The sequence below is a fragment of the Rattus rattus genome, chromosome 3 (assembly GCF_011064425.1).
Source record: "Rattus rattus isolate New Zealand chromosome 3, Rrattus_CSIRO_v1, whole genome shotgun sequence".
Taxonomy (NCBI): Eukaryota; Metazoa; Chordata; class Mammalia; order Rodentia; family Muridae; genus Rattus; species Rattus rattus.
This window is the reverse complement of record NC_046156.1, coordinates 103201872-103225629: the sequence shown is the minus strand read 5'-3', so window position 1 is coordinate 103225629 and position 23758 is coordinate 103201872. Positions and strand designations below refer to the sequence as shown.

The 23758-nt window shown below is 46.4% G+C and overlaps 1 protein-coding gene across 1 annotated transcript; it reads left to right on the top strand.

The window, feature by feature from the left end:
- Window positions 1-1920: 1920 nt before the first annotated feature.
- On the top strand, window positions 1921-22473 carry Noct (nocturnin). The gene is made up of 3 exons (XM_032898440.1): window positions 1921-2656; window positions 18328-18597; window positions 20545-22473. The coding sequence occupies exons 1-3, from the start codon at window positions 2476-2478 to the stop codon at window positions 21378-21380; spliced, it is 1287 nt and encodes a 428-aa protein (XP_032754331.1). The 5' UTR covers window positions 1921-2475; the 3' UTR covers window positions 21381-22473.
- Window positions 22474-23758: the final 1285 nt, after the last annotated feature.

Below are 23758 nucleotides of genomic sequence, written 5' to 3'. Positions count from 1 at the left end.
GTCCAGTTCCAGCTGGATTTCTCCATGTTCTGTGACTAACACATATGTTGACTTCAGGGTCTTATCACTTATTTCTGGTAGGCAGCCAACAGCAGCAGCAATTGCCTGTAGTGTTTTAATGGCTTCGCAAGCTTCTCTGAAGTTCTGTTGTATGTTCAGTAGCCTGCAGCTGGCACTGGGAGTTCTAATGGCCTATGGCTTTATATACTCACACAGGATACTTCCACTCAAGCTACTTTTAAACTTTGTTAATTAGCTCCTGGAGTACCTAATTTCCTTAAGGCCATCTCACTCATTCCTAGTTTAGGTTGGCCCTCTCTGCTCCCTCTTCTGTGCTTTCTCTTTCTCGGCTACTAACAAACTTTGCTTGTGGGAGTGAGAAAGGGAGGGGGAGAGAGAATGTGGTGGTGGGAGGTGGGCGTGGGAAGGGAGTCAACATCTATATATCCATTACCTAAACTGTAAACCAACTGTTACACTTCGTTCTATCTGCAAAGCATTTACTACCTGTTTATGAATGACCCTTTGCCTTGTCTAATGACTCATGTGTGATTGCTGTGCAGATAAGACAGCTGAGCCTCAGACTCTAATGACCAGCTAAGGAGTTCCTGTCCCAGATGCTGTCATCATTGGCTTGTCAGCTGACTCATCCATAACCTGTGGGTGTCAGATTTTTAAGCCAGGTCTGAAAAAAAAAAATTTGGAATCCCTGGTGACGATACTCCGTCTCAAAGTTTCTTTTCCATTCCTGGTTAGTCATTCCTTACACAATCTACCTGAGGTATTTTTTCAACTCATTCTTTCAAAGTTAATACTCCCTCTTGTTCTCTCTCCGGCTTCCCTCCCCGCCTTCCCCACTTCCTTCCCTCTCCATACCCCCTTAAGTGAGAGTGTGAGTCTTGCCCCTCTTACATGTTGTGTAAGTGCCCGTTCCTGCCTTTTCCTGGAACATATGACATTCATTTAAAACACAGCTCTGACCATATCCTAGCACCCATGCAACAGACCTGGCAAAAATAAGGGAATTCTCAAGAGACTCTGTGTGTGTGTGTGTGTGTGTGTGTGTGTGTGTGTGTGTCTGAGTCTCAGACTACTGAAACAATGGACCCCCAAGAAATGGGAGTTTCCCTCAGGAAATTCCTGCTGGGAAAAGGAAAAGGCTTCAGCCTGAGGAGTAATTTGTCTCTCAGGAAGAGAGTTCACAGCTCTATCTAGTCAGATCACCTTACAGATGAGATGGCACCCAATGATGGGCGAGTGGTGGGCGGGACCACACTTTGACCAGGGCTGCTTCGACGTGTGTACCCCTGGACTTCTATTTAAACTTTAATCTCACTTCAGGATCCCAAAGGGCGATTTGGAGAGAGGTTAACTCTTTGTCCCTCTTCCCAATGTGGACATATTAAGTACATCTCCTTTTTCGTTTGTGTTCTTGGTTTTTGGGTTTTTTGGTTTGGTTTGGTTTTTTGTTTTTGTATTTGAGACAGCTTCACTGTGAAGCTCTGGCCGGCCGGAACTTTCCAGATCCACAGGCCCCTGTCACTCCGGTGCTGGGACTAAAGACCTTCGCCACCACTGCCACACCTGCCTTCTACTTTAATTTGGTATTTTCAGTAGTTTATTAGATGAATGTTCCTCTAAATTCGGTAACAGTCCATATTACGTCTGGACCATCCCAAGCATTTGTTTTTGGTTTTCTTTTTTTAGGTTTTTTGTCTTTCCCCTAATTCCCTTAGCCTTCATTTTCCACAACTAAAGAGCTGTTTCCCAGGTGTGGGTTCCAGCCCTCCAATCATGGCCCATCTCCAAGGCCAATCCTAACAGACCCTCTGGCAGTACAGGCGCTCCACGCCCTGCTGTCAGTTTCCGCACCTCGTGCTTGGGAAGCGGATGCTTGTTGCAGCCGCCTCAGAAGTAGTCAGCGCTTCCCGGTAGCTAATCTCCATTACCGCCGCGGAGCGTGGAGCTGACCGCCCTCGGAGGACGTTCTCACAGACACGCGCTCGCACACACTCAGCGCTGGAACCAACCCGGGATTCCCAGCCTGTGGACGCTTCCATTGCAGCCGGCGGGAGGGGGCGCGGGCTCACGGAACGCCTCTCTAACGAATTCCTGCGGCGTTGGCCATCCGCCAGCCTCCACCCCGTGGACAATCTACTCTCTGTCTCTCTCTAGTCCAGAGGGTTCATTCCCGGCCGGAGCTGTCCCCGTCTGACTGCACCCAGGCCGTGCGCCCGGATTCCCCCGTAGCCGCCGCGTGGTAGCGCTCGCCCTGCCGCCGCTCGCCGGTTGCTCTCCGGCGCTAGCCAGCTCGCCTCAGTGAGCCACCGCCGTTGCCGCGTCCGCCTCACTACACTGCTTGCCCGGTCGGCGCCGAGGGACCAGGAGGAAGGAGCACACCGCAGCGCAGCGGTCCCGCACCCCCACCGCCGCCCGCCCCGCTCGGCCCGGCTCGTCAGCGCGGCGGCGCCCGGCATGTATCAGAGCCCGCGGCGGCTCTGCTCGGCCCTGCTGCTCAGGGACGCCCCCGGCCTGCGCCGCACACTCGTGCCCGGCCCGCGCCGAACGCTCGCCCCGCCGGTGCTCGGATCCCGGCCCGCGTCCCCACAGCTGCAGGCGGCGGCCTCGGGCGCCGCGAGGTCGCGTCCCCGAACAGGTGAGCCGGAGCGCGGAATGAATGGGCGCCGCGGGCTGGTCCCCGGCGCTCGCCGCGGCGTCGGGTCTAGAGGGAGCAGACGCCGCTCAGGGGGCCTCGCTTTCCACGTTCGTGTCTGATCTACCTGAAGCCCTGGTGTCCACAGTGACCCCAGTAGCTAACGTTTCGTTTTACCCACCCGGGTGCAAGGAGGTTACGTTTTGGTTGCAGACTGCTTGTGGACATCTTTATGAGGTGGGGAAAATACCTAAAAATGACAGGATCGTGGGTTTGCAGGGCCTGCGGGCTCTGAATTTTCTCAAAGCCCTATTACTAATAGCACATGTTACCTCTTCCTGGAAAGGGGTCTTCCACTGCGTCTTAAATCCCTGCGTGAAGCTGACTCTAGATGAGCCTTTCATCAAGAGTCAGTTCTGTGCATCATCTTGTGTTTTAAGTGTCCCCTTTTCTGCCCAAAAGCAGATTGTGACGATCGCAAACTACATACAAATTAAGTATGGCTTTTAAATGAGTAGTTTCTCCCTCAAATCTAGCAATTATTTCATGTAGGCTCTCCTTCAAAACCAGCAATTACTCCATAACACTTCTCCAGAAAGTATAATTTGATTGTTACCTCAAATTAGGTTATTGCCGTCTAACCTACGGATGCTGTAACCATACTTGTTTTACTAGAGTACATTTTGATAGGGTTTTGGATTAATTTAAGGACAGAGTGCACATTAGAAAGTATAGGTTCCCTGCGGCTGTCTTTTGTTGCTTTTTTTTTTTTTTCAAGACATGGCTGTGGCTGTCCTAAACCTTAACTATGTAGACCAGGCTGGATTCCAATTTATAGATCCACCCGCCTCAGCCTAGCGAATGCTGGGATTAAAGGCTTGCTGTACAAGTTATCATCTGAATCTGATTGAAGCCAACACCTTAAACTGTCCACAATCATATTACTGGCAGATATTTAGAGTGGTTTTGTTTTGTTTTAGCTAACCAGTTAAAATGGGTGTGGTGGCACACATCTATGATCTCAGCACTCAGGAGGCTGAGGCTGGAGGACCAACATTTGGAGTGCCACAACCCCAATACTAGAGAATCTGTCGTGGGTGTTCCGTTTTACCGGACAGTGGTGGCACTCATCTTTATCCCAGCACTCTGAAGGCAGAGGCAGGCAGATCTCTGAGTTTGAGGCCAGCCTGGTCTACAGAGTGAGTTCCAGGACAGCCAGGGCTTTTCAGAGGCACCCTGACTCAAAGAGGAAGGAAGGACTTTTGAAAATCCAGGGTCGTGGGTCTATAGAACTTCGGTGGGTTGTGAAATAACTGTCGGGATGGACAGCAGCCCAGTAACACCAGCAGTAGCTGCTGGTGGTGTTTTCCTGTCGGAGGGACGTTATTAGGTCTGAAGGTGGAAAGGTTGGCTGGCACCAGCTCATTTTAAGTCCCGCTCCAACTCCTGCAGATGTGTCATTAGGCACAGATCAAGGACAGCTGTGGTAAGGGAGTCAGAGTGTGCAGTGTGAGGCTTCCACTGATGTCTGATGCATTTCTTTAAAAGGAGTTTGAAAACCCTTGGATTGGTGGGTAAAAACCCATACGTAGGGTAGGGTAGAGGGAAGTGGTAGACTGTGGGGCTTTTAACATGCAACGGGCCCAGCAAAGAAGAAAAATTGCAGGATTTTTATGGTACTTAAACTATTTTCGACTGGACAGGGTGTAGGCAAGTTTCCTGTTTCTTGTAGCTTTGGAGGGAAGATGCAGCCATTGATTCCGCTGCTCATTCTTACACTATGTCACCATAGGTGCTTTCATACAGAAGTGTATTGAGGATTCTAAGCTTTAGGTTATTCAAAAGAGCTTACATTACAAAGGAAATGGCAAAGATGCTTGCTACCAAGCCTGAAGACCTCAAGTCCTTCAAGGTGTTCTCTGGCATCCACATGTGCCTACACGCATACAGCAAATGGGTATCATTTCTAGATTTTAAAGAGGGGAGATTTAAGCAGATGTGGTGATTCAGGCTGGAACCTTTTTGTTTTGTTTTTGAGAGAGTCTCAAGGTAGTGCTTGCTGTCCCGGAACCCTGCACACAAGTGCTGGGATTAAAGGTGTGTAGCCTGGCCAGGAGCAGATGTTGAATTCAAGGCCAGCCTGGGATGCAGATAATGGTTCCAAGTACTGTGTTCTTTAGGGAGAGAGGGTTTTTCACCAAAGTCTGTTTGATGAAGCCTTTTAGTCTCACAGTGACATTTTTGCTGTGACAAGGTGGGGGCAACCTGTAATGATAACTCTTGATGCTTTCAGGGGTCAGAAGGTGGCAGCACACAGAGCTAGACTTGAAAGAGAAAATACAGACAGCTAGAGGTGCTGGCACACCTTCATCCCAGCACTCTGGGAGGCATAGGCTGGCCTATGAGTCTCTGAGTTCAAGGCCAGCCTGGTCTACAGAGTGACAGAAACCCAGAGAGAGAGAGAGACAGAGAGAGACAGACAGACAGACATGAAAGTGATATATGAAAGTGAAACATTTGAGGAAACAGCAGAAAGGAAAGAGAAGAAGGACCTCTAAGGCATTAAAAGAGGGCAGAGAAACATTTTGATTTCTGCTTAAGAACTCAGATTTTTGAAATTTTTTTTTTTTGGAACTGGGGACCGAACCCAGGGCCTTGCACTTGCTAAGCGAGCACTCTACCACTGAGCTAAATCCCCAACCCCAGATTATTGAATTTGATAAATCAAAATTGAACACCCAGGTTCCACATTATGAAAAAGAAATAGCAAGAGCTCAAATCCCTTTTATTTCTTCCTTTTCACTTTTTAAATAAAGATTCATTTTGTAAAAGTTTTTTTGTGTGCCTCTTATCCCACGGGCGTGGGAGTACCTGAGGAGGCCAGAAGAGGGCATCAGATCCTGGGGTGTTTGTTAGGAGAGGCCAGATGATGGAAGGATCCTGAGGAGCAGCAGTGCTCTGACTATTGAACTGTCTCCAGTCCCCCACCTTCCCTTTTCTTTCTTAGGGTTAAACCTAGATGCTTGCTCATGGTAAGCAGGTGGTGGTGGTGGTGGTTCTTTCTCCTTCTCCTCTTCCTCTTCTTCTTCCTCTTCCTCCTTCTCCTTTTCCTTCCTTCCTTCCTTTTTTTTTTTTTTTTCTTTTTTTTTTTTTGGAGCTGGGGACTGAACCCAGGGCCTTGTGCTTGCTAGGCAAGCGCTCTACCACTGAGCTAAATCCCCAACCCCCTTCCTTCCTTTTGATAAAAGGGTCTCATGCTGTCCAGGCTGACCTTAAACATTCGTATGGGACTATAGATAACCTCAAACTTTCTGATTTTTCTGCCTTTACTACAAAATGCAAGGATTATAGGCATGGGCCACTAGGCCAAGCAAGCACATTGTCCCTGAAAGCCCCAAACTTGTTAAAAGGCTCTGAAGGAGCCGAAAGCTTTCTCCGCCTCTTTTGTGAGGTTGTGAGTGCCAACACATTCACAGCCTAACCTGCATTGTGCAATTAAAAGCTTAGAGGATGAGCACCTTCAGAGTTATCACATACTATGTGGGCTTAAAAGGGAACCTTGGGGCCCACCTCAGCATTTTGCTTTCCACTCCAAAGACAGCAGCCCACAGTAAGGCAACAGTTGCCACAGTTACGGTGCCACAAGGATGCAGAGAGTCGTCCGTGGGCAGGGAAATGCTGTTCTCCAGATCCTCCTCCTCCTCCTCAGTTAATGAAGAGTTGGCTGGATCCCTGCTCTCCACCACTGGAACACGGTGCTTTCTTCTTGGAACAGTTTAAAGGCAAATAGCAGCTCAGTAGAAAAGACATCTTTATTTAGTAGGCCCCTTAACCATGTGAATAAGCAAGCTGTTTATGAGAAAGAAGAGACTGCAAACTTGTTATTATCAGGCTTCTCCAGAACACACGCTTTTCCTTGTGGAGAACTAAGCTATCATTTTCCTGTAGTAGTCAGTGGTAACAGTTGAAATGCCGAGGGGGAGTGGGAGTGGTGCTTAGGTTAATAACCAGGGCTGCAGAATGGGAATCAGTGGATGGACGTTTGCAAATCTTCTGACCTTGCTTGCTTTGTCTTGATGCCAGATGGCACCTAGAAGGGATTAACACATCAACTGAGAGCACTGTATCCACAAGCTTTGTTGAACGGTGTACTCAACCAAGTGTTCCAGTGTTCCAGGTGCCAATTACAGCAGGAATTGAGAACAGCAATCCAGATTGGTCTGGCCAGATTGCCGTGGGGGAAAACTTTGAAGGAGTGGGAGAGAAGAGGTCAGAAGACAGAAGATTCCCTGGAATTAGCTATAAGCCCTGGGGAAGAGCAGCCAGCATCTAAACTGCTGAGCCAGCCGCTTCTTAGAACTTTGGGGAGCCCTGGGGAGGATTCTGAAAGAGTGGGCTTTACTTGAAGGAGAAGTAGGCAGTGTCCTGGTGTCGTGGGAAAAGGAGGAAGGGAGACTGAGAGCCATGGCCTCAGTGGTTACTGTACCTGAGGAAATACTTAGAACTTGGGAGGGATGCACCATGAAACCATCTGGTTAGCTAAGATGTCCCGGTTATCTTTGTGCTGTGCTAAGAGTTGAACTGGGAGCCGCCCTTACACATGCTAGACAATTCCTGAGACATCTCTAACCCTTAAATTTGTTACGTTCTGTAGTAGGGAACAACAGCCTTCTTGTAGAAAGATGAAAACTACACAGCCTCACGTAAGGCTTGAAACACTCTTGGGATGAGTCAGATGTAGGCAAGAGTGTTCAAGAGGAAGAAAGAAAAGGATGCAGCTCTCTTTTTTTCTTTCCACTATCAAAAACTGTCAGGAGCCCACTCTGGTTTTCCAGTCTCTGATACCAACAGTTGAGGCTGAACATTTGGTGTCCTGGCACGCCCAGTGGACGGATGGTGTGAGGGGGCTGGCTTCACTTAGGGCCTTAGAAGCCGGCCCTATTTTTTTTTAATTGATGCATTTCTTACACCTTCAAAAATTAGAGACTGGTATTAGATGGTAAGGTTTGTGCAAAAAGGGTACATTTTAAAGTTGCTTTCCCTGCTTCTCGAGAATTCGTGTAGTATGAAAAGGCCAGTGTTTGTTTTCTCTACGCATCAAGTTTGAGGCCAGCCTGGGAGGCATAGGATCCTGCCTCAAGAAGTAAATAATACAATAAAGTCAGGGGATGTAACTTGGTGGTAGAACTCTTCATTCAGTCCCATACCAACGAGAAGTGCTGTGATCGCCTGTCTAGGGAGTCCCTCAGTCCTAGATAGAACACTGTTCTCTCAGTCTTCTGTGTCTCCCATGACTGCCCTTCCCACACCTAAATCCAGCGCTGGGCTTTGAACCCTGTGCCTCTTGCAGGCTAGGTGGACACTACCACTGAGCTACATTCCCAGTTTGCATGGCTCTAATTTGGAAGGGAATTTGGAAAGTGGCAGTTAGGCTCTCTGTAAAATGAGGAAGCCAGCAGAGACCACCCTCTTGGCCATGGGTAAGGTAGGCTGCCTTCTGTGCTCTCCTTCCCTACTCAGAAATACCCTTGAAAAGTGAGCAAGATAGCACAAGCTTGTAATGCCAGCCCACCCTCCCTCAAGAGGCTGATGCCAGAGGATTTCAAGTTCGAAACCTGCCTGGTCTGCACAGGAAGGTCCTGTCTCGAAAACAACAGCAAGGAAAATCAAAGGGGAAAATCTAAGTAAACATTTCTGGAAGTTTATTCATAGACTGCTCCTGATCTGGTCTGCTTCACTTTAGGACAGGCCTCTCAAGGCCTTAGTTGTGTACCCCCTTCTTTATAGAGCTTTACCTGATTGTGTCCTGCAAGCGATGAGAAGGGCAAGGCTGAAACTAGTGCAGCTGTTTATATCTTTTGTACCTATCTTGTTTGTTCACTTATGTGTATGTGCCTGTACACATGTGTAGGTTCTTGGGGGAGGTCATAGAGGGTATGGGATCACACGGAGCTGGAGTTAAAGGAGGTTGTAAGAAACCAACATGGGTGCCAAGAATTTGGCCTATCAGTGGCATAACTTCTGGCTTTCTAATTAATTCTTTAAACTTTAAATGTTTTTTTTTTTTTTAGTTTTATTTATGTGTGTGAATGTTTTGCCTGTATATGTGTATATATGTGTTACACATGTGTTCATAGTACCCTGGAAAATCACGTACGTGATCTTCTGGCCCCAGAGTTAGAGATGCCTGTGAGTCACGACCTATGTGTTAGGAACCAAACCCAGGTCCTCTGTAAGAGCAGTAACCACTCTGAACCACAGAGACATCTTTCCAGCCCTAGGTTTTTTAGAATGTAGGTGCTTTATTCTCAAAAGATCTTAGGAAGGAAAAAATGTAAATATATATTCTGTTTTGTTAACTTGATCTAGAACCATCAGGCCCACTGACTTATGTTATGCTGGATAACCAGTTTTCATTTTTTAAAATAATGTACAATTCTACTTTAGTTGAGTTTTATTGCTTGTGACAGGTCTCATCAAATAGCCCAGTGGAAGGAATTTACTGTGAGGCCTAGGCTGGCTTCAAATTCAATATGTAGTAAAGATTGAACTTGAACCCTTTGTCATCCTGGCTTACCCTCCCAAGTGACTACAGCCATATGCTGCCACTCCCAGAAGGTTCTGGAAATTCTTGTATGAAATCATTTTTCCTTGTTTTTGAAGTGACAGTAAAATTGGTTGATTTCATCATATATGTGAAACTCTGAGGAAGCAGTGGTGAAAGCAGGTGAGGAGACAGATAGACTTATAGGTCTTTCTTAAGGTCTCTTAAGACCAGATAGGTCTTAACTAAGTCGCCCTGTCTGGCCTGGAACTTACTAGATAGATGAGCCCATCCTTGAACTCACAGAGATCCACCTGTATCTGCCTCCCTGGTGCTAAGGTTAAAGATAAAAACCACCATTTCCAGTGACAGTTTGATTTTAATAAAAATAGGAGTTGGCAGACTTCTCTGAAGAGCCATCTAGTAAATGGTTAGCTTCCTGGCCCATGTTGTAACCCCTGAAGTTGCAGTGTCTGAGTATTCACAGGTGGTATATAATGTATACTTTTATGGACATTGAAATTTGAAGTTTGCTGTTTTTTCCACGTGTCCTGGAATATTACTGCTAGTATTTTTCTCAACTACTTATCAGTGTAGAAGAAAGTAATGGTGTTTCATAGCTTAGCAAGCACAGTGCCAGGGCAGCAGTAGGGTTGGACCATCGTGTGGACCCTGTTGTAGAGAACTCTGTGTTGTCAGCAGAATATTCCCCCGGGCTTTCCCCCAGCTGTGAAAACGTCATTTTTAAAGCACCTCGGGGTCTTATTAACTCAGGGGTGATGGCACCAGACTGCTTGTGCTGTGCCGTGCTTCCCCACCCATCTCTTCAGAGCGTTATTCTAGAACCCAGCTTAGGACAGCAGTTGGCCAGTTGATAAGCATTTGGGCACCAAGCATGTTAAAGTAGGTTTTATTTGTTTGTTTTTGAGAGCGTGCAATGGTGTGTGTAAAAGGATTCTTTAGAGATATTTTCTAATAAGGCTGTCAGAGACTGAAAATACGGCTCAGCCTTCTCTGGAACATGCTTTGGCTGTCTCATCTCATCTCTGACTTTCTGCCCGCTGTTCATGGATTATGACACCGTGTCGAGGTGTTTGTATTTTTAGACACATTAGATTGAGAGTCATGACCTTCACTGGATATCTCTGGAAATGCCACCCAGGTCATGACACTGCTTTGTACACTCTGTGCTGTACCAGTGTGTGAGCCTAAGTGGCAGTGACGTCGACAGATGAAGGAGGCGAAACTTGACCTCTGACGGTTCCTGGCATAAAGTCCGGGCTGCTGTGTGTACCTGGCCTCTCCCTGCAGTCATCAGTGCTGCTGGAGATGCTGACACTCAGCAGTCCAAGGTGCGCACAGCTTTCTTCAGGGCCAACTACAGCCCCTAACATCAGTGTCAGCGTATGGAATGGGGACTCGTGGGATTGCTGGAAGGGTAATGAGAACACAGGATCTGACATTGTAACAGCCTGCTCTTGAACTGTTAGAGAACTGCTAATCATTCAGATACGCTAGGCACATCCAGTCAGTCTTACAGAGCTATAATTAATTGATTTAAGCAGAATGTTAAAGATCGAACTCTGGTCCTGATCATACTATGCAAGCACTTCACCATTGGACTACATACATATCATTTAAACTTGGGAAACTATGTTCTCATGTGTAAAGTTAAATTGCAGGCAGCCTGCCAAAGGCTATGTACTTTGCTGATAAAAATTTATTTATTTTGCCATTATGGGTAAATGCTTGACCACCGTATGTCTTCAGCCCTGTTAATTATTCTAAAGTACCATACTGTGTATACTGCCCCTGCCCTTGTGCTAGCTGTCCCATGCCCAGGACATGATGGTACACACTGCTAATCCCAGCACTTGGGATGCGAAAGGAGAAATGGGTCAAATATCCAAGGACAGCTACAGCTAAAAAAGAAAAAAAAACATCTGGTAAAGAAAAGAAAAAGCTATTAATAATATATGTGTATACACCTAGATGTGAGTGCTTGAATATTTGATTCCTTCAAAGTACACTAAATATGCAGTATAGTTAATATCCAGCGGTCTCATGTCACTTGTGTGACCTTTCACTTGCTTGCCCTGAAGGTGGCCACATTTATTCAGGAACTCTAGTAAACCAATGAGAAAATGAGCTGATTAGCTTAGCCTTTTGAGGTAGTTGAATGTTTGGCCAGCAGATGGCAGCATTGGGCTACCAGTACTTGTCACAGGCGTGTTGGTGTGAATGTCATTGTTCCAGGTTTCTCTAGACCTAAGGTTGATCAGCTTCCAAATCTCCCTAGGCGTGACCTGAGATATTCCTGGATTTCACTTACTACTTTAGCTGGGTCGTGTTGTATAAACTCAAACCAGAAAACCTCCACTGACCAGAGAGTTGGATGTCAGTAGTTGCTGGATAACTACAGGAGAGAGCATGGTGAGGAGCGGTGTCTTCTGATTGCTGCTAGGACCGTTTGGGAACTAGGTAGGACCACATTGGGTCTCAACCTTTGAGATTGCCTCCATTGATCTCCTTAGAAATGTAAAGCTGCCTTACTTAAGGTTACAGTCACAGCCAGGAGCTGTGGCTGCCCAGTCCAGTACTTACCTAGCCAATATAAAACCCTGGGTTCGGCCTCCAGCTCTAAAGAGAAAGGTCTAGATAAAGCTAGATATGGTCTTATATTGTTTGATGTAGTGTGGGGCGGTGGAGACTGGGTCTAGCTGTGTAAACCCTAGCTGGCCTGGAACTGTAAAGACCAGGTTGGCCTTGAACTTGAAGCAATATTCTTTTTTTTTTTTTTTTTCCGGAGCTGGGGACCAACCCAGGGCCTTGCGCTTCCTAGGCAAGCGCCTACCACTGAGCTAAATCCCCAACCCCTTGAAGCAATATTCTTGCCTCTGCTCTGAGTGCTACGACCACAAATAAGTTCTAACGGCGCCCAGTGATACAAACTTCATCATTCTTTTAGTAGGATAAGGTAGTATGTACTTTCATCTCAGCGCTCAGGAGGCAGAGAGAGGCAGGAGGATCTGGAGTTCGAAACCAGCCTGGTGTCTAGAGCTAGTTCCAGGACACCCAAGGCTACATGAGGAAATCCCGTCAACAGAAACAGAATTCTCTGAATTTCTTTGTTTATTTTGAGGCAGCCCAAGTTGGCTTTGAACTTATATCCAGGAATACAAAATGGATTGTTGTTGAGCCTGTGTTCACTGCTAGAGTGCCATTATCTTCTGAAGAACGATAATTAGATGGTGCATCAAGACAAGACAGGTGAATTCCATCCACCTGCCTCCCCGTCACTTCCCACCCCCTAGAATGTATACTGCCTAGGTTTTCGAGTTAATTGGTCACAAGCTAGAGTCATGAGGAAGGAGCCTCAGCTGAGGAAAAGCCTCCATGAGACCCAGCTGTGAGGCATTTTCTCAATTAGTGATCAATGGGAGAGGGCCCAGCCCATGTGGGTGGTGCCACTCCTGGGTTCTATAAGAAAGCAGGCTAAACAAGCCATGAGAAGCCTGCCAGTGAGCAGCACATGGCCTTCCGTGGCCTCTGCTTCAGCTCCTGACTCCGGTTCAAGCCTCGCCTGAGCTCCTGTGGTGACATCCTCCAGTGGGAAGACCTGAGTGTGGAAGCGTGAGCTGAGTGAACCTTCCCTCACACTTGCTTTCCAGTTGCGGCAGTAGAAACCTTAACTAGGACAAAATGTAAACAAATTCAGGCAATGTGTGGATCTGTGTCACTCTTATCTTTATAATAATTCTGAACTTACAAAAGTAAGAGATGTAGCATATAAACTGTGCTTAGATGGTAGTGTAAACTAGATTATGTAACGACAGACAGCCGTGATGAAAACGTATTGTACAATTGGTTGCCTCTAGTGAGTTGAGAAAATAGGAGAAAGGTCAGAATTTCTTCAAGATTTGCACATTGGTAGATCTCAGCCTTGCTTGTAAACTAGAGTATTGTGAAGAGTTTTAGGTGCTCCCCCAAACTAGTCCACACTCTTGGGTTATATGAGGAGTGCTAGGCTTAACCCCCGGGCATATTTTTGAAGCTCCTCGTGATTAAACAGTGAGCCAGCCTGGGGAATCATTGGTCCATGATGTCAGTTGTGTTTAGGCCTAGTGATTGCTTTAAGGTGCGATGTGCTTAGGTGTTTGCGTATTGCAAGGAATGGTGCTGTTGGGTTGCTCATTCTGCAACAGGCTCCTTAAAATTAGGCTGGTTCTCACTCTGCTGGTTGACTAACCAAAAACTGGCATTTCCCCTTCATCACCACTTAAGAGCCAGGTGAAACTGTAAAACTTCCCTGCTGCTCGCCTTTGAATATCCTATATAACTCCAGAAATACATAGCACATGGCTGCTAGAAGAATTTATAGTCCAAAGGAGAAAATGGCGGGGAATGCTTTTCAACTGAAATAAAAGCAAAGCCATCTGTCTGCATGTCAGCCCTTCACATGCCTTGGGGTGTAGCTCAGTGGTGGGGCACTGGCTTAGTGTGACAAGACCCTGTGTTCTATAAACACAGCAGTCCGTGTTTCATAACAGCCTGTGACATACTTGACCTGTATTCAGATGATGATTCTGAGATACTCTTTTAATCTTGAGTTTTCATTTCTCTTGAGCTGAAAGTAAAATTACTGTGCTAACCCGATTTTCACTTTTTAAAATAATAAACTTTTCAGAGTAGCGATACCATTTTAAGTCTGCGCTGTCTGTAGGTACTTAAGGCTCCAATTAGTTTGTTATGGCTCATGCTTTTTGAGTATTGTGCTTAAGAACTCTTTGCCTAACTCACAGACACAAGATTTTCCCCCACACTTTTCTAAGTTTAATTTTTAGCTGAACAAGGTGGCTCATACCTGTAACAGCAGCCCTTGGGAGCCTAGTAGTAGGCAGGTGTGGGCTACAGTGTGAGACTCCGCCTCTCAAGTTGAGTTGTATGGGGGATTGAACCTAGGGCTTTGGAATGCATGCTAGACAATGCTCCATCACTGAGTTGCAGTCCCTACCTTGATTAATTTTACTGAGATAGGGTCTCACTAAATTGCCTTAGCGGGTTTGAACTTACTGTGTTGGCTACTCAGATATACAACTCACTATCCCCCCCCCACTCCCCACCCCCACCCTCTAGAGGAACTGGAATTACAGTTCGTGACAGCAGGCCTTTTCCTCTTGGGTAGGCTGGGGTAATGTTTGGGGAGAGGTCCACAAAGGTTGAGTTGCTCCTGTCACATGTGAGAGTGCATGCACTTGACTGAGTCACTGACGTGCTGTGGTTTGCCAGCTTCTCCAAGAACCTGCTCTCTCTTAAATTACTTGGAATCTTCTAGAAGGACCAACTTCCCTACATTTCCTCCCATTTGTTTACTTCTTATGGTTTCATGGAGATTTGTTTTAGCCCTTGGTGGGTGTGTTTTGTCATCATTCATTCATTGAGGCAGTCTGTATAGTCTTGGCTGTTCTGAGACTCACTCTGGGTAGACCAGGCCTCTGCCTCCCGTGTCCTGAGCGGCACTGCTGGCCTATGTGCTAACGTTACATCTGTCCCACTGGCGGGCTCTGGCCATTGAGCTGTCTTTCAAGTTGGTTCTTTTCTTTGGTTCACTTACTTATTTTCTTTGTCCCAGTCATTTTTCCAAGGACTCTGGGTTCCATTTGTGGGTTTGTTTCTTTTTAATTTTTATTTGTCCGTATGAGTGTATGGCACTTGTGTGTAGATGCCCAAGGAGGCTACGCGGTGGTATTAGACCATTTGGAACTAGTTACCAATAGCGAGCCAGCTTCCTGCTGTGGATACTGGTACTGAACCAGCCCCCAGTTATTTGATTGGATTTTGTTTTGTTGTGTTTTGTTTTATTGATTAATTTATTCTATGTGTATGGGTGTTTAGCCTGTATGTCGTATGCACCACATGCATACCTGGTGCCCATGGAGGTCAGCAGAGGGTGCCGGATAGATACCCTGGTACTGGAGTTATGGTTGTAAACGTAATGGGGCTGGGAACTGAAGCCAGGTCCTTTCTAAGAGCGACAAGTAATCCTAACTGATAATCCTCTCTCCAACACTGCATACCTCACACCCCAGGTTGGCTGGATTTTGAGGACAGCATTAAACACCAAGATATGTGTGCCGCAATGCTATATGCTGTGTGTTTTAGTTCTCAGGAATGTATGTCTGTGAGCGAGAGCCCCGTGTACACACGGGTGCCCATGCATGTACACACACACACACACACACATACACACACACACACACACACACACACACACACACACACACACACTCTGTGTTACATACATGTTTATACATCACAGGAAGGTAAGCTTGAATGCTGGAATTCCCACTGCTGTTAGATACTCACGTGACAGAATCCCTCGTCTTTCTTCCTTTACCTAGAGTAACTAGCAACTTATAGAAGAAAGTGTTTAACTGGGTTTACAGTTGCAAAGGACTGGAGCTCAGGATGGCAGTGCAATGGCTTAGTGGCAGAGCAGCTAAGAACTCACTGCCCAAACCTCAGACGAGGCAGATGGGGCATGCTGGGAATGGAGAGGTTGGTTGGTTGTTTTTGAAACCTCAAAGCCCCACCCTAATGGCACACCCCTTCCAATAAGGCCGAACTTCCCAATCCTAATCCTCCAATTCCACCAACTGGGACCACCTATCCAAGCCTAGGAGGCTTTGGATGCCATTCTCACTCAAACCACAACCCCCGGACCCACCATTCTCACTGCACAGGCTGCTCTTCTAGGAGTTCCCTGTCCTGCCTAGCAGACACCACTCCTGCAAACTCTGGTTTCCTTTCCTGTGATTCCTCCAGGGAACCTCACAGTCACCTGTGGGACCTGGCTTCTGTCACTTTGAGAATGCATATAAGATATTCCTCTTAGAGTCGCTCACACTCCTTACTTACCACTCCTGTTTTATTATTTTATGGACGTTCTACACTAATTTAACTGTTCACATACTGAAGGCATCGTGGTTGCTAGTTACTAACATCTATAAGCCCTACCAAGCCCTGTGTCTTTCAAAATAATTAGCTAAACATGTCAATAATAAAATTCACAGTGAAGCCATCAGGACTGAGTTATGTGTGAGAACTTAATTATTTAATTACCCTTGTTTCTCTGCTAGAATGTCCACCACTGTCCTTACCTGAACTTCAGTAGCTTTCATGAATAATATCATATGCTCTTTGTTGAACATCAAAATAACTTTCATATTTTGTCAACATTTTTAGTGTCTTGGAGAGGGACATGTGTTTCATAAGCTTCCTCGGGCTGTTGTACCAGAAGCCAGAGAGAATGTGCCTTATGCACTCGCCCGCACTCACAAACATAGCATCTCAACATCCCAAAAACAATGCTCAGACTAGTTGTACATTTTTCTCCTTTTTAGGCAAAATTTTCTCAAAATAACTTCTTTTATTCCCTCCTCCCCTCATACTGACACCAAAATAAGAAATTTCTCTTGTCCCTAAAGTTCGCTGTGTCACTAATTCCAGCTCCTCATCTGGCTTCAGTTGTCAGCAATACTGGGTGCAAGTCCTCAGTTCCTCATGAAATATCTTACAAAATGTTCTGCGTCTTTCTCCCCCGGGCTCGCCTTTGTGGATTTTCAGCTTTCACAAGCTGTGCCTCACCCCCTCCATCTCTGTCCACTGGTGGTGGAGTACCAGGCCTTGCACTTTCCTGGCAGACCTCTCTCTGAGCTACCTGATTCACACTGCCTTCCCAAGGGCCCGCTCTCACATGTTGGGCTGCTCTGCACTGAGTTAGCCAAGCTGGCCCTAAAGTCACTTTAGCCAGACAAACCTAGAACTCTGGATCCTGCTGCCTCAGCCTCCCAAGTACCTGGGATCATAAACGAGTACTACATGGCTGTGTGTGAGCACTGCCCTCTGATGTTTCTCTTCTGTCTGTCCATATTGCCCTACAGTGTAGTGCGGTTTCTGTATTGGTTTTGAGACATAATAGCATTCAAGGTAGTAACCCTGGCTGGTCTGGAAATAATTGTATACACCAGACTAGCAAACTCAGAAATCCGACTGCCACTGCCTCCTGAGTGCAGGGATTAAATCAAATAATCAACTCTGAATTCTTTCATACTTGCTCTGCCTCTGTCCAGACTGCCCTTCAGTAGATCCGTTGGGATTATTTTCGTACTTTTACATTTTTTGAAAATCCATCCTGGACCATCACAGATAAGCAATTTCTCTGCTACCCAGATTCCTATCTCACCTCTCCTGTAAATTATGCTGTCTGAGAACAAGGGTTTGGTCTGTTTGTTCACTGGTGTGTTTACAGGAGGCTAGGGTAGCGTCTGATGCACAGTGGGCGTGCATTGAAACACTGCGTGTGAGATGTTCATCTGCAGATGTGGGTTGTGCTTGTTGAGGGAAACAGGTTGATAAGGGGGTTACTGTGATGGGCTGAGTAAGTGGTGTGTATTCACAAGTGATGCTGTATCTCCAAGTCCCTCTTAGAGGTTATTTTTTGTTTATTTTTGAGATAGGGTCTCACTATGTAGCTCTGGCTGGCCTGGAACTTGCCGTGTAGACCGGGCTGACCTGGAGGTAACAGATCTGCCTGCCTCTGCCCCAAGCCCTGGGGTTAAAGTTTTGAGTGTTCAACCATGCCAGCTTTCTTAAAGACTTTTCTGGTTATTTTTGGCACTTGGCTGGGTCTCAGGTAACTTGACCTCAAAATCACCTTGAATGCTAGTATGTGATGAGCTGATGTCGTAGACAGACTGGCCTTGAACTCAGAGATCTGCCTGCCTTTCCCTCTGGGATTAAAGTGCACCACCACTGCCTGGCACAAAAACCATTCTTAAAGATAAAAACTTGGGAGAAGAGTGTATATTTTGTTACAGGATGCTTGCATAAGGCTGGGTGTGTAAAGACAGAGCAGTTATGAGGTTACATGAAGAAGCTTAGTTTTGCAAGACATTCGTTAGCAGCAACACTTAAAGAGCCTGTGCCTGTAAGCAGCTGGAGCCCAGAAGCTCCATTACTCCACTGGAGATGGCTGGATGCCCACAGGCTGGCGGTGTGGCCCTGCCTCACGCTGGTATGGACAGTGAAGGCACTAACAGCTGGCTCTGTGACTCTTTCCTGCCTGCAGTGAGTCCCATGGGAAACGGCACCAGCCGGCTGTACAGCGCCCTCGCCAAGACCATCAACAGCAGCGCAGCCGCTCAGCACCCGGAGTATTTGGTGTCAGCTGACCCGGAACACCTGGAGCCCATCGATCCTAAGGAACTTCTCGAGGAATGCAGGGCTGTGCTGCATACCCGGCCACCCCGATACCAGAGGGATTTTGTGGACCTGAGGACAGATTGCTCCAGTAGCCATCCTCCCATTAGAGTTATGCAGTGGAACATCCTCGCTCAAGGTATGGCTGAGCAGTTAAGTCTGCAGCAGCTTCCGTTCCCAGCCCCTCCTGTGTGAGGGATGAATCGCGGGTGATTTCTCTTCAGCACCTTGGTGGGAGAGCCTTAGGCATTCTGTAGCCGACAGCCTGAGCCCGAGGCAGCATTACAGGCAACAAACTAAATGGGTGGTAGGGACAGTGTGTGGGGCAGCAGTTGGGACTAGCTGTAGATGGCCTTGGCGACTAGCTGGGTGACTGCCAGAGTGTGAGGCCTTGTTCAAAACAAAACCACAGAGATACTGCTTGCCCAGTTCCTAGCACTCAGGAGGCAGAGGCAGGCAAAATCTCAGAGTTCCAGACCAGCCAGGGCCATACAAAGAAACTTTGTCGTGGGGGAGGGAAGAATTTAAAAAAATTGTGGCAGGAAAAAGGGCCCCGGTTGGGGATTTAGCTCAGTGGTAGAGCACTTGCCTAGCAAGCACAAGGCCCTGGCTGGGTTCGGTCCCCAGCTCCGAAAAAAAAAGGGGGGGGGGGCTTTTATTATACCTGCTGGATTAAAAGCTAGATTTATCAATCATTTTATGTGGTATTAACACATATCTAGTAGTTGAATTGTAAGCAAAAGTGTCTTTGCAGGTAAAGGGATAACTCAGTGGTTAAGAACAGGAACGGCTTTTCCTGAGGGGGGGGTGTTTGATTACCACTCTCCACAGCAAACGGCTCCAGGGAATGCACTGCCTCTGGCTTCTGCAGGCTCCTGCACTTACTCCCCTTACACCACAGTTAGGCATAGGGTTTTTTCTTTTGGGGACAGGGTGCAGGGGGTGTGTGTACTTGTTTTTCTGAGACAGGGTTTCTCTGTGTAGTTCTGGCTGTCCTAGAACTAGCTTTGTGGACCAGGCTGGACTTGATCCGCAAGCCTCTGCATCCCAGTGCTGAAATTAAAGGTGTGTGCCCACCACCACCTGACTCACCGATTTTTTTTTTTTTTTTTTTTTTTTTTTTTTTTTGAGCTGGGGACCGAACCCAGGGCCTTAGCCTTCCTAGGCAAGCGCTGTACCACTGAGCTAAATCCCCAACCCCCTCACCGATCTTTTATAAAGTATTTTTACTTGCTCTTTGGCGATTTCACACATAAATACCCTGTATGTTGGCCTATGTTACCCACATCCACCCTGACCAGCTGCTCTTTGATTCTATTCCCTGGTGTTCATTCATAAGGAGAAAAGCTACTCATCTGTCCCATTCATTCTGAGTACTATCTATTTATATCCGTTCACCTGGCTTTCTTATGTCAGTGTTAAAACTAGTGTTTATTTAAATTGACAAGTGTTTATGTCCCCAGGACTGTGAAGAATGGTTTCTCAAAACCTAAAAGCAAGTCTTAGATCCTAGAATACAGCTATATGAACTGTTTTTTGTATATGAAAACCCTGGTGCCTGCTTCAGCAGCTAGGGGTGTTAGTGCCACTTAGACAGACCTGCTCCAGCATCCAAGGTAAATGTCAGGCTTCCAAGCCTCTACTCCCTAGATTTATTTTAGAATTATTTTATTTATTTATTATTTAAGAATTATTTTATGCCTATGAGTAAGTACACTGTGGACACTTCAGACACACCAGAAGAGAGTATTGGATTCCATTACAGATGGCTGTGAGCCACCATGTGGTTGCTGGGAATTGAACTCAAGACCTCTGGTGGAGCAGTCTGTGCTCTTAACCACTGAGCCATCTCTCCAGCCCTTTCTGTTTTCTCTTTTCCTTTTTAGTCATTTGCTCCATATGTAGCCTTAGCTGGCTTGAAGCTTAGTTAAATAGTCCCCAATGGCCTTGAACTCAGGGAGATCCACCTGTCTCAGCCTTCCCAGTACTGAAATTTTAAGGGTGTACCCAACCATACGTGTTGTCCCCATTTTCTTTGAGGTGATGGGTCTGTAGAAGCTGACAGATGTTTGGCTTTTCGTTTCAGCTCTCGGGGAAGGCAAAGACAACTTTGTCCAGTGTCCTGTGGAAGCCCTCAAATGGGAAGAGAGGAAATGCCTTATCCTGGAGGAAATCCTGGCTTACCAGCCAGATATATTATGCCTCCAAGAAGTGGACCACTATTTTGACACCTTCCAACCACTCCTTAGTAGACTGGGCTATCAAGGCACATTTTTCCCCAAGCCCTGGTCACCATGTCTAGATGTGGAGCACAACAATGGTCCAGATGGCTGTGCCTTATTTTTTCTCCAAAGCCGATTCAAGCTCATCAACAGCACCAATATTAGGCTGACAGCCATGACCCTAAAAACCAATCAGGTGGCCATTGCACAGACCCTGGAGTGCAAGGAGTCTGGGCGACAGTTCTGCATTGCTGTCACCCACTTAAAAGCACGCACTGGCTGGGAGCGGTTCCGATCAGCTCAGGGATGTGACCTCCTCCAGAACCTGCAGAACATCACAGAGGGCGCAAAGATCCCGCTGATAGTCTGCGGGGACTTCAACGCAGAGCCAACCGAAGAGGTCTACAAACACTTCGCTTCCTCCAGCCTCAACCTCAACAGCGCCTACAAGCTCCTGAGCCCCGACGGACAGTCAGAGCCTCCCTACACAACCTGGAAGATCCGGACCTCAGGGGAGTGTCGCCACACGCTGGACTACATCTGGTACTCCAGACATGCTCTGAGTGTCACGTCTGCTCTGGACCTGCTCACCGAAGAACAGATTGGGCCTAACCGGCTCCCATCCTTCCATTACCCTTCAGACCACCTGTCACTAGTGTGTGACTTCAGCTTTAACGAGGAGCCTGATGAACTTTTATAAACCCTCTCATCTTAGCCACAAGAGTCTTAACCAGGGATGTTTTGGGAAACTGAACTAGGATAGGAAATTGCCTGGAAAAGGACACCCAGTTTCTGCCACTTAACTCTCCATTTCCAGCATGCCCATGGGAAAAATATCGTTCACAAACCTTTCCAGTTAAAACCTGCATTGAGAAGGTGTTTGCACTCCAGTCCGAGTGTGTGCTGTCATCCGTGTACCGCCCTCTCCCGGTTAGGGGCATTAGTAGCATAGGCTTTCTTGTGTTTTAGTTGAGGGTATTCTAAAACCCAGTTTGTGAGCCCTTCAGAATTCAAAGTAAGACATAGGAAGTTTTCTAGATATCATTTCAAGTTATTTATTTGTGGGATTTTTAAATGTCAGTGTGAAATGCATGGTAATATTTATTTTTTTATATCTTCATGTAAAATTACGTGGATTATATAGCATTGTGGACATTTTAGAACCATGCAGGTACAGACTTTATTCCTTAAAACTTAAAAAGGATTTTATTTGCTGATCTGACAGAATGTACACTAAGGAACTATTTACCCCTGGGGGATTTGTGGCTTCATATGAATGTTCCTCACAAAGAATCCGTTTGCTATGCCTCCGACTTCCTCATTGTGTTTCAGAGATTCAGTAGCGTTCGGTTCTAGTTTCCACTGTAGTCACTGTCGGGTATTTGTGCCTTTTCTGTTGTGATGACATTGGTAGACGTGAAGATTACTCCATCACTTCTTCTGGAATGTGCTTTTTACAAGTAGCTTGAGACCAGTTGCTAAGAATATTAGTGAGAAATCCTATCAAGACGCCAGGGGTGGTCCCAACACTCAGCCGAGACAAGGAAGTCTGTCTTGGAGGCCAGCTTGGGCTGTATATCAAGACCCTCTCTCGAAAAAAATCCCAAAGACAGCCAGATGATTGGGTTCAAATTTTCTAAAAAAAATGTAAGAGTCAAAAAGATAACCTGGAGTTCTCTTCCAATTGTTGAAGCCTCTTCCAAACAAAATAACCGACCAGTGGTAAGATGGTAAATAGCTTAATGTCTGAGTTCTGAATATTACCTAATATTAATAAACGGACTTACAAACACTGCTTGTAATATCTTGTCTGTTTAGTCTAGAAGGAATCTGGCAGTTAGTTTGGATCTTGTAATATATGGTGGCACACACTATCCGTTTGTACACTGAATTTTCATCACTTAACAGAAGTAACTACACATTCAAGCTTCTGGGTACCTTGGTGCCCTTCAGATGTCGCAGGCTCGATGCAGACACAGATACCAGGGGCCAACAGTATTTTACCTTAGAGGACTTGGAGTAACTCAACAGTTCAAGGCCATTTAGAGAGGTAGCTCAGAGGTGGAGCACTTCTCCAGCTCATGTGAGTCTCCCCAAATACCAGGGGAAAACACAACTACCATCAGGACATGGTAGTGCCCTGGGAAAGTTCATAGCCATTCTCAATTACAAAACAAGTTCAAGGGCAGCCTGGGATATATGAAACCCTATTTTAAAAAACAAAATGGTTGTTCAACAGATTTGCAGTCAGTAGCTTAGCCACTAGTAATGTCCTTGTTTCTCACCCTTTATCCTCTTTGCCTAACCTTTTTTGATACACTTTGTAGCCCAGGCTGGCCTGGTGCTATGTAAAGATGACCTCAAATTGGCAGCAGTGTTCCCGTCTCGGTGTGAATTACCGTGTGAGCCTCCACACCCAGCTTTGCTCATCATCCTGATTTTCCAAGGCCAGACCTTGTTCTTTTCTAGCTCCCTTTCCCAAAATACCGCAGAGTATGTTCCAGTCCCCAGCCTCAAGAGTAGATCCACCTGAATAAGGCTTCCAATGCCTACTATGGGAATATAATGGATATAATGTCTCCATAAGAAAATGCATTGACAGTAGCAAAGAAACAGGTGGGCAGGATGCTAGTAAATTTAAAGAAATCACAATGGTGTAATGAAATCCACTTTTATTTATTTTGGCTTTTTTGGCACACTAGCTTCCTGATCTCTCAGTAGTCTGAAGCAGAAGGATGATGCTTTTCCTATAACCTGGCTACATAGCCAGACCTTACTGGAGGGAAGGAAGGCATGCGTGAGATACCATCAACAGGGCTTGGGGAATGAGGGGTTTGAGATCGCTTACAGATCCTGGGCAGAAGTTAAGGGATGTTAATACTAAACGGAACAGTTTAATCCAGCACTCAGGAAGAGCTGCGATGTGGCGATTAGATAAAATAAGCTAGTAAGATTTAGTCAAAATCTAATCTGGACCAAGATTTGGTAGAAGACCTGGGCAGCTGCCTGAACAGCTCTCACAACGTGATCACTTTAGTAAACAGTAGTGTCTGCTTGTGCAGCACACAACTCCTTCCA

Excerpts from the sequence above, each read along its gene's own strand:
- Noct (XM_032898440.1), top strand. The coding sequence starts at position 2,476 with ATGTATCAGAGCCCGCGGCGGCTCTGCTCGGCCCTGCTGCTCAGGGAC. Across the intron at positions 2,657-18,327 it reads GAGGTCGCGTCCCCGAACAG|TGAGTCCCATGGGAAACGGC; the intron begins GTGAGCCGGAGC and ends TCCTGCCTGCAG. Across the intron at positions 18,598-20,544 it reads GTGGAACATCCTCGCTCAAG|CTCTCGGGGAAGGCAAAGAC; the intron begins GTATGGCTGAGC and ends TTTTCGTTTCAG.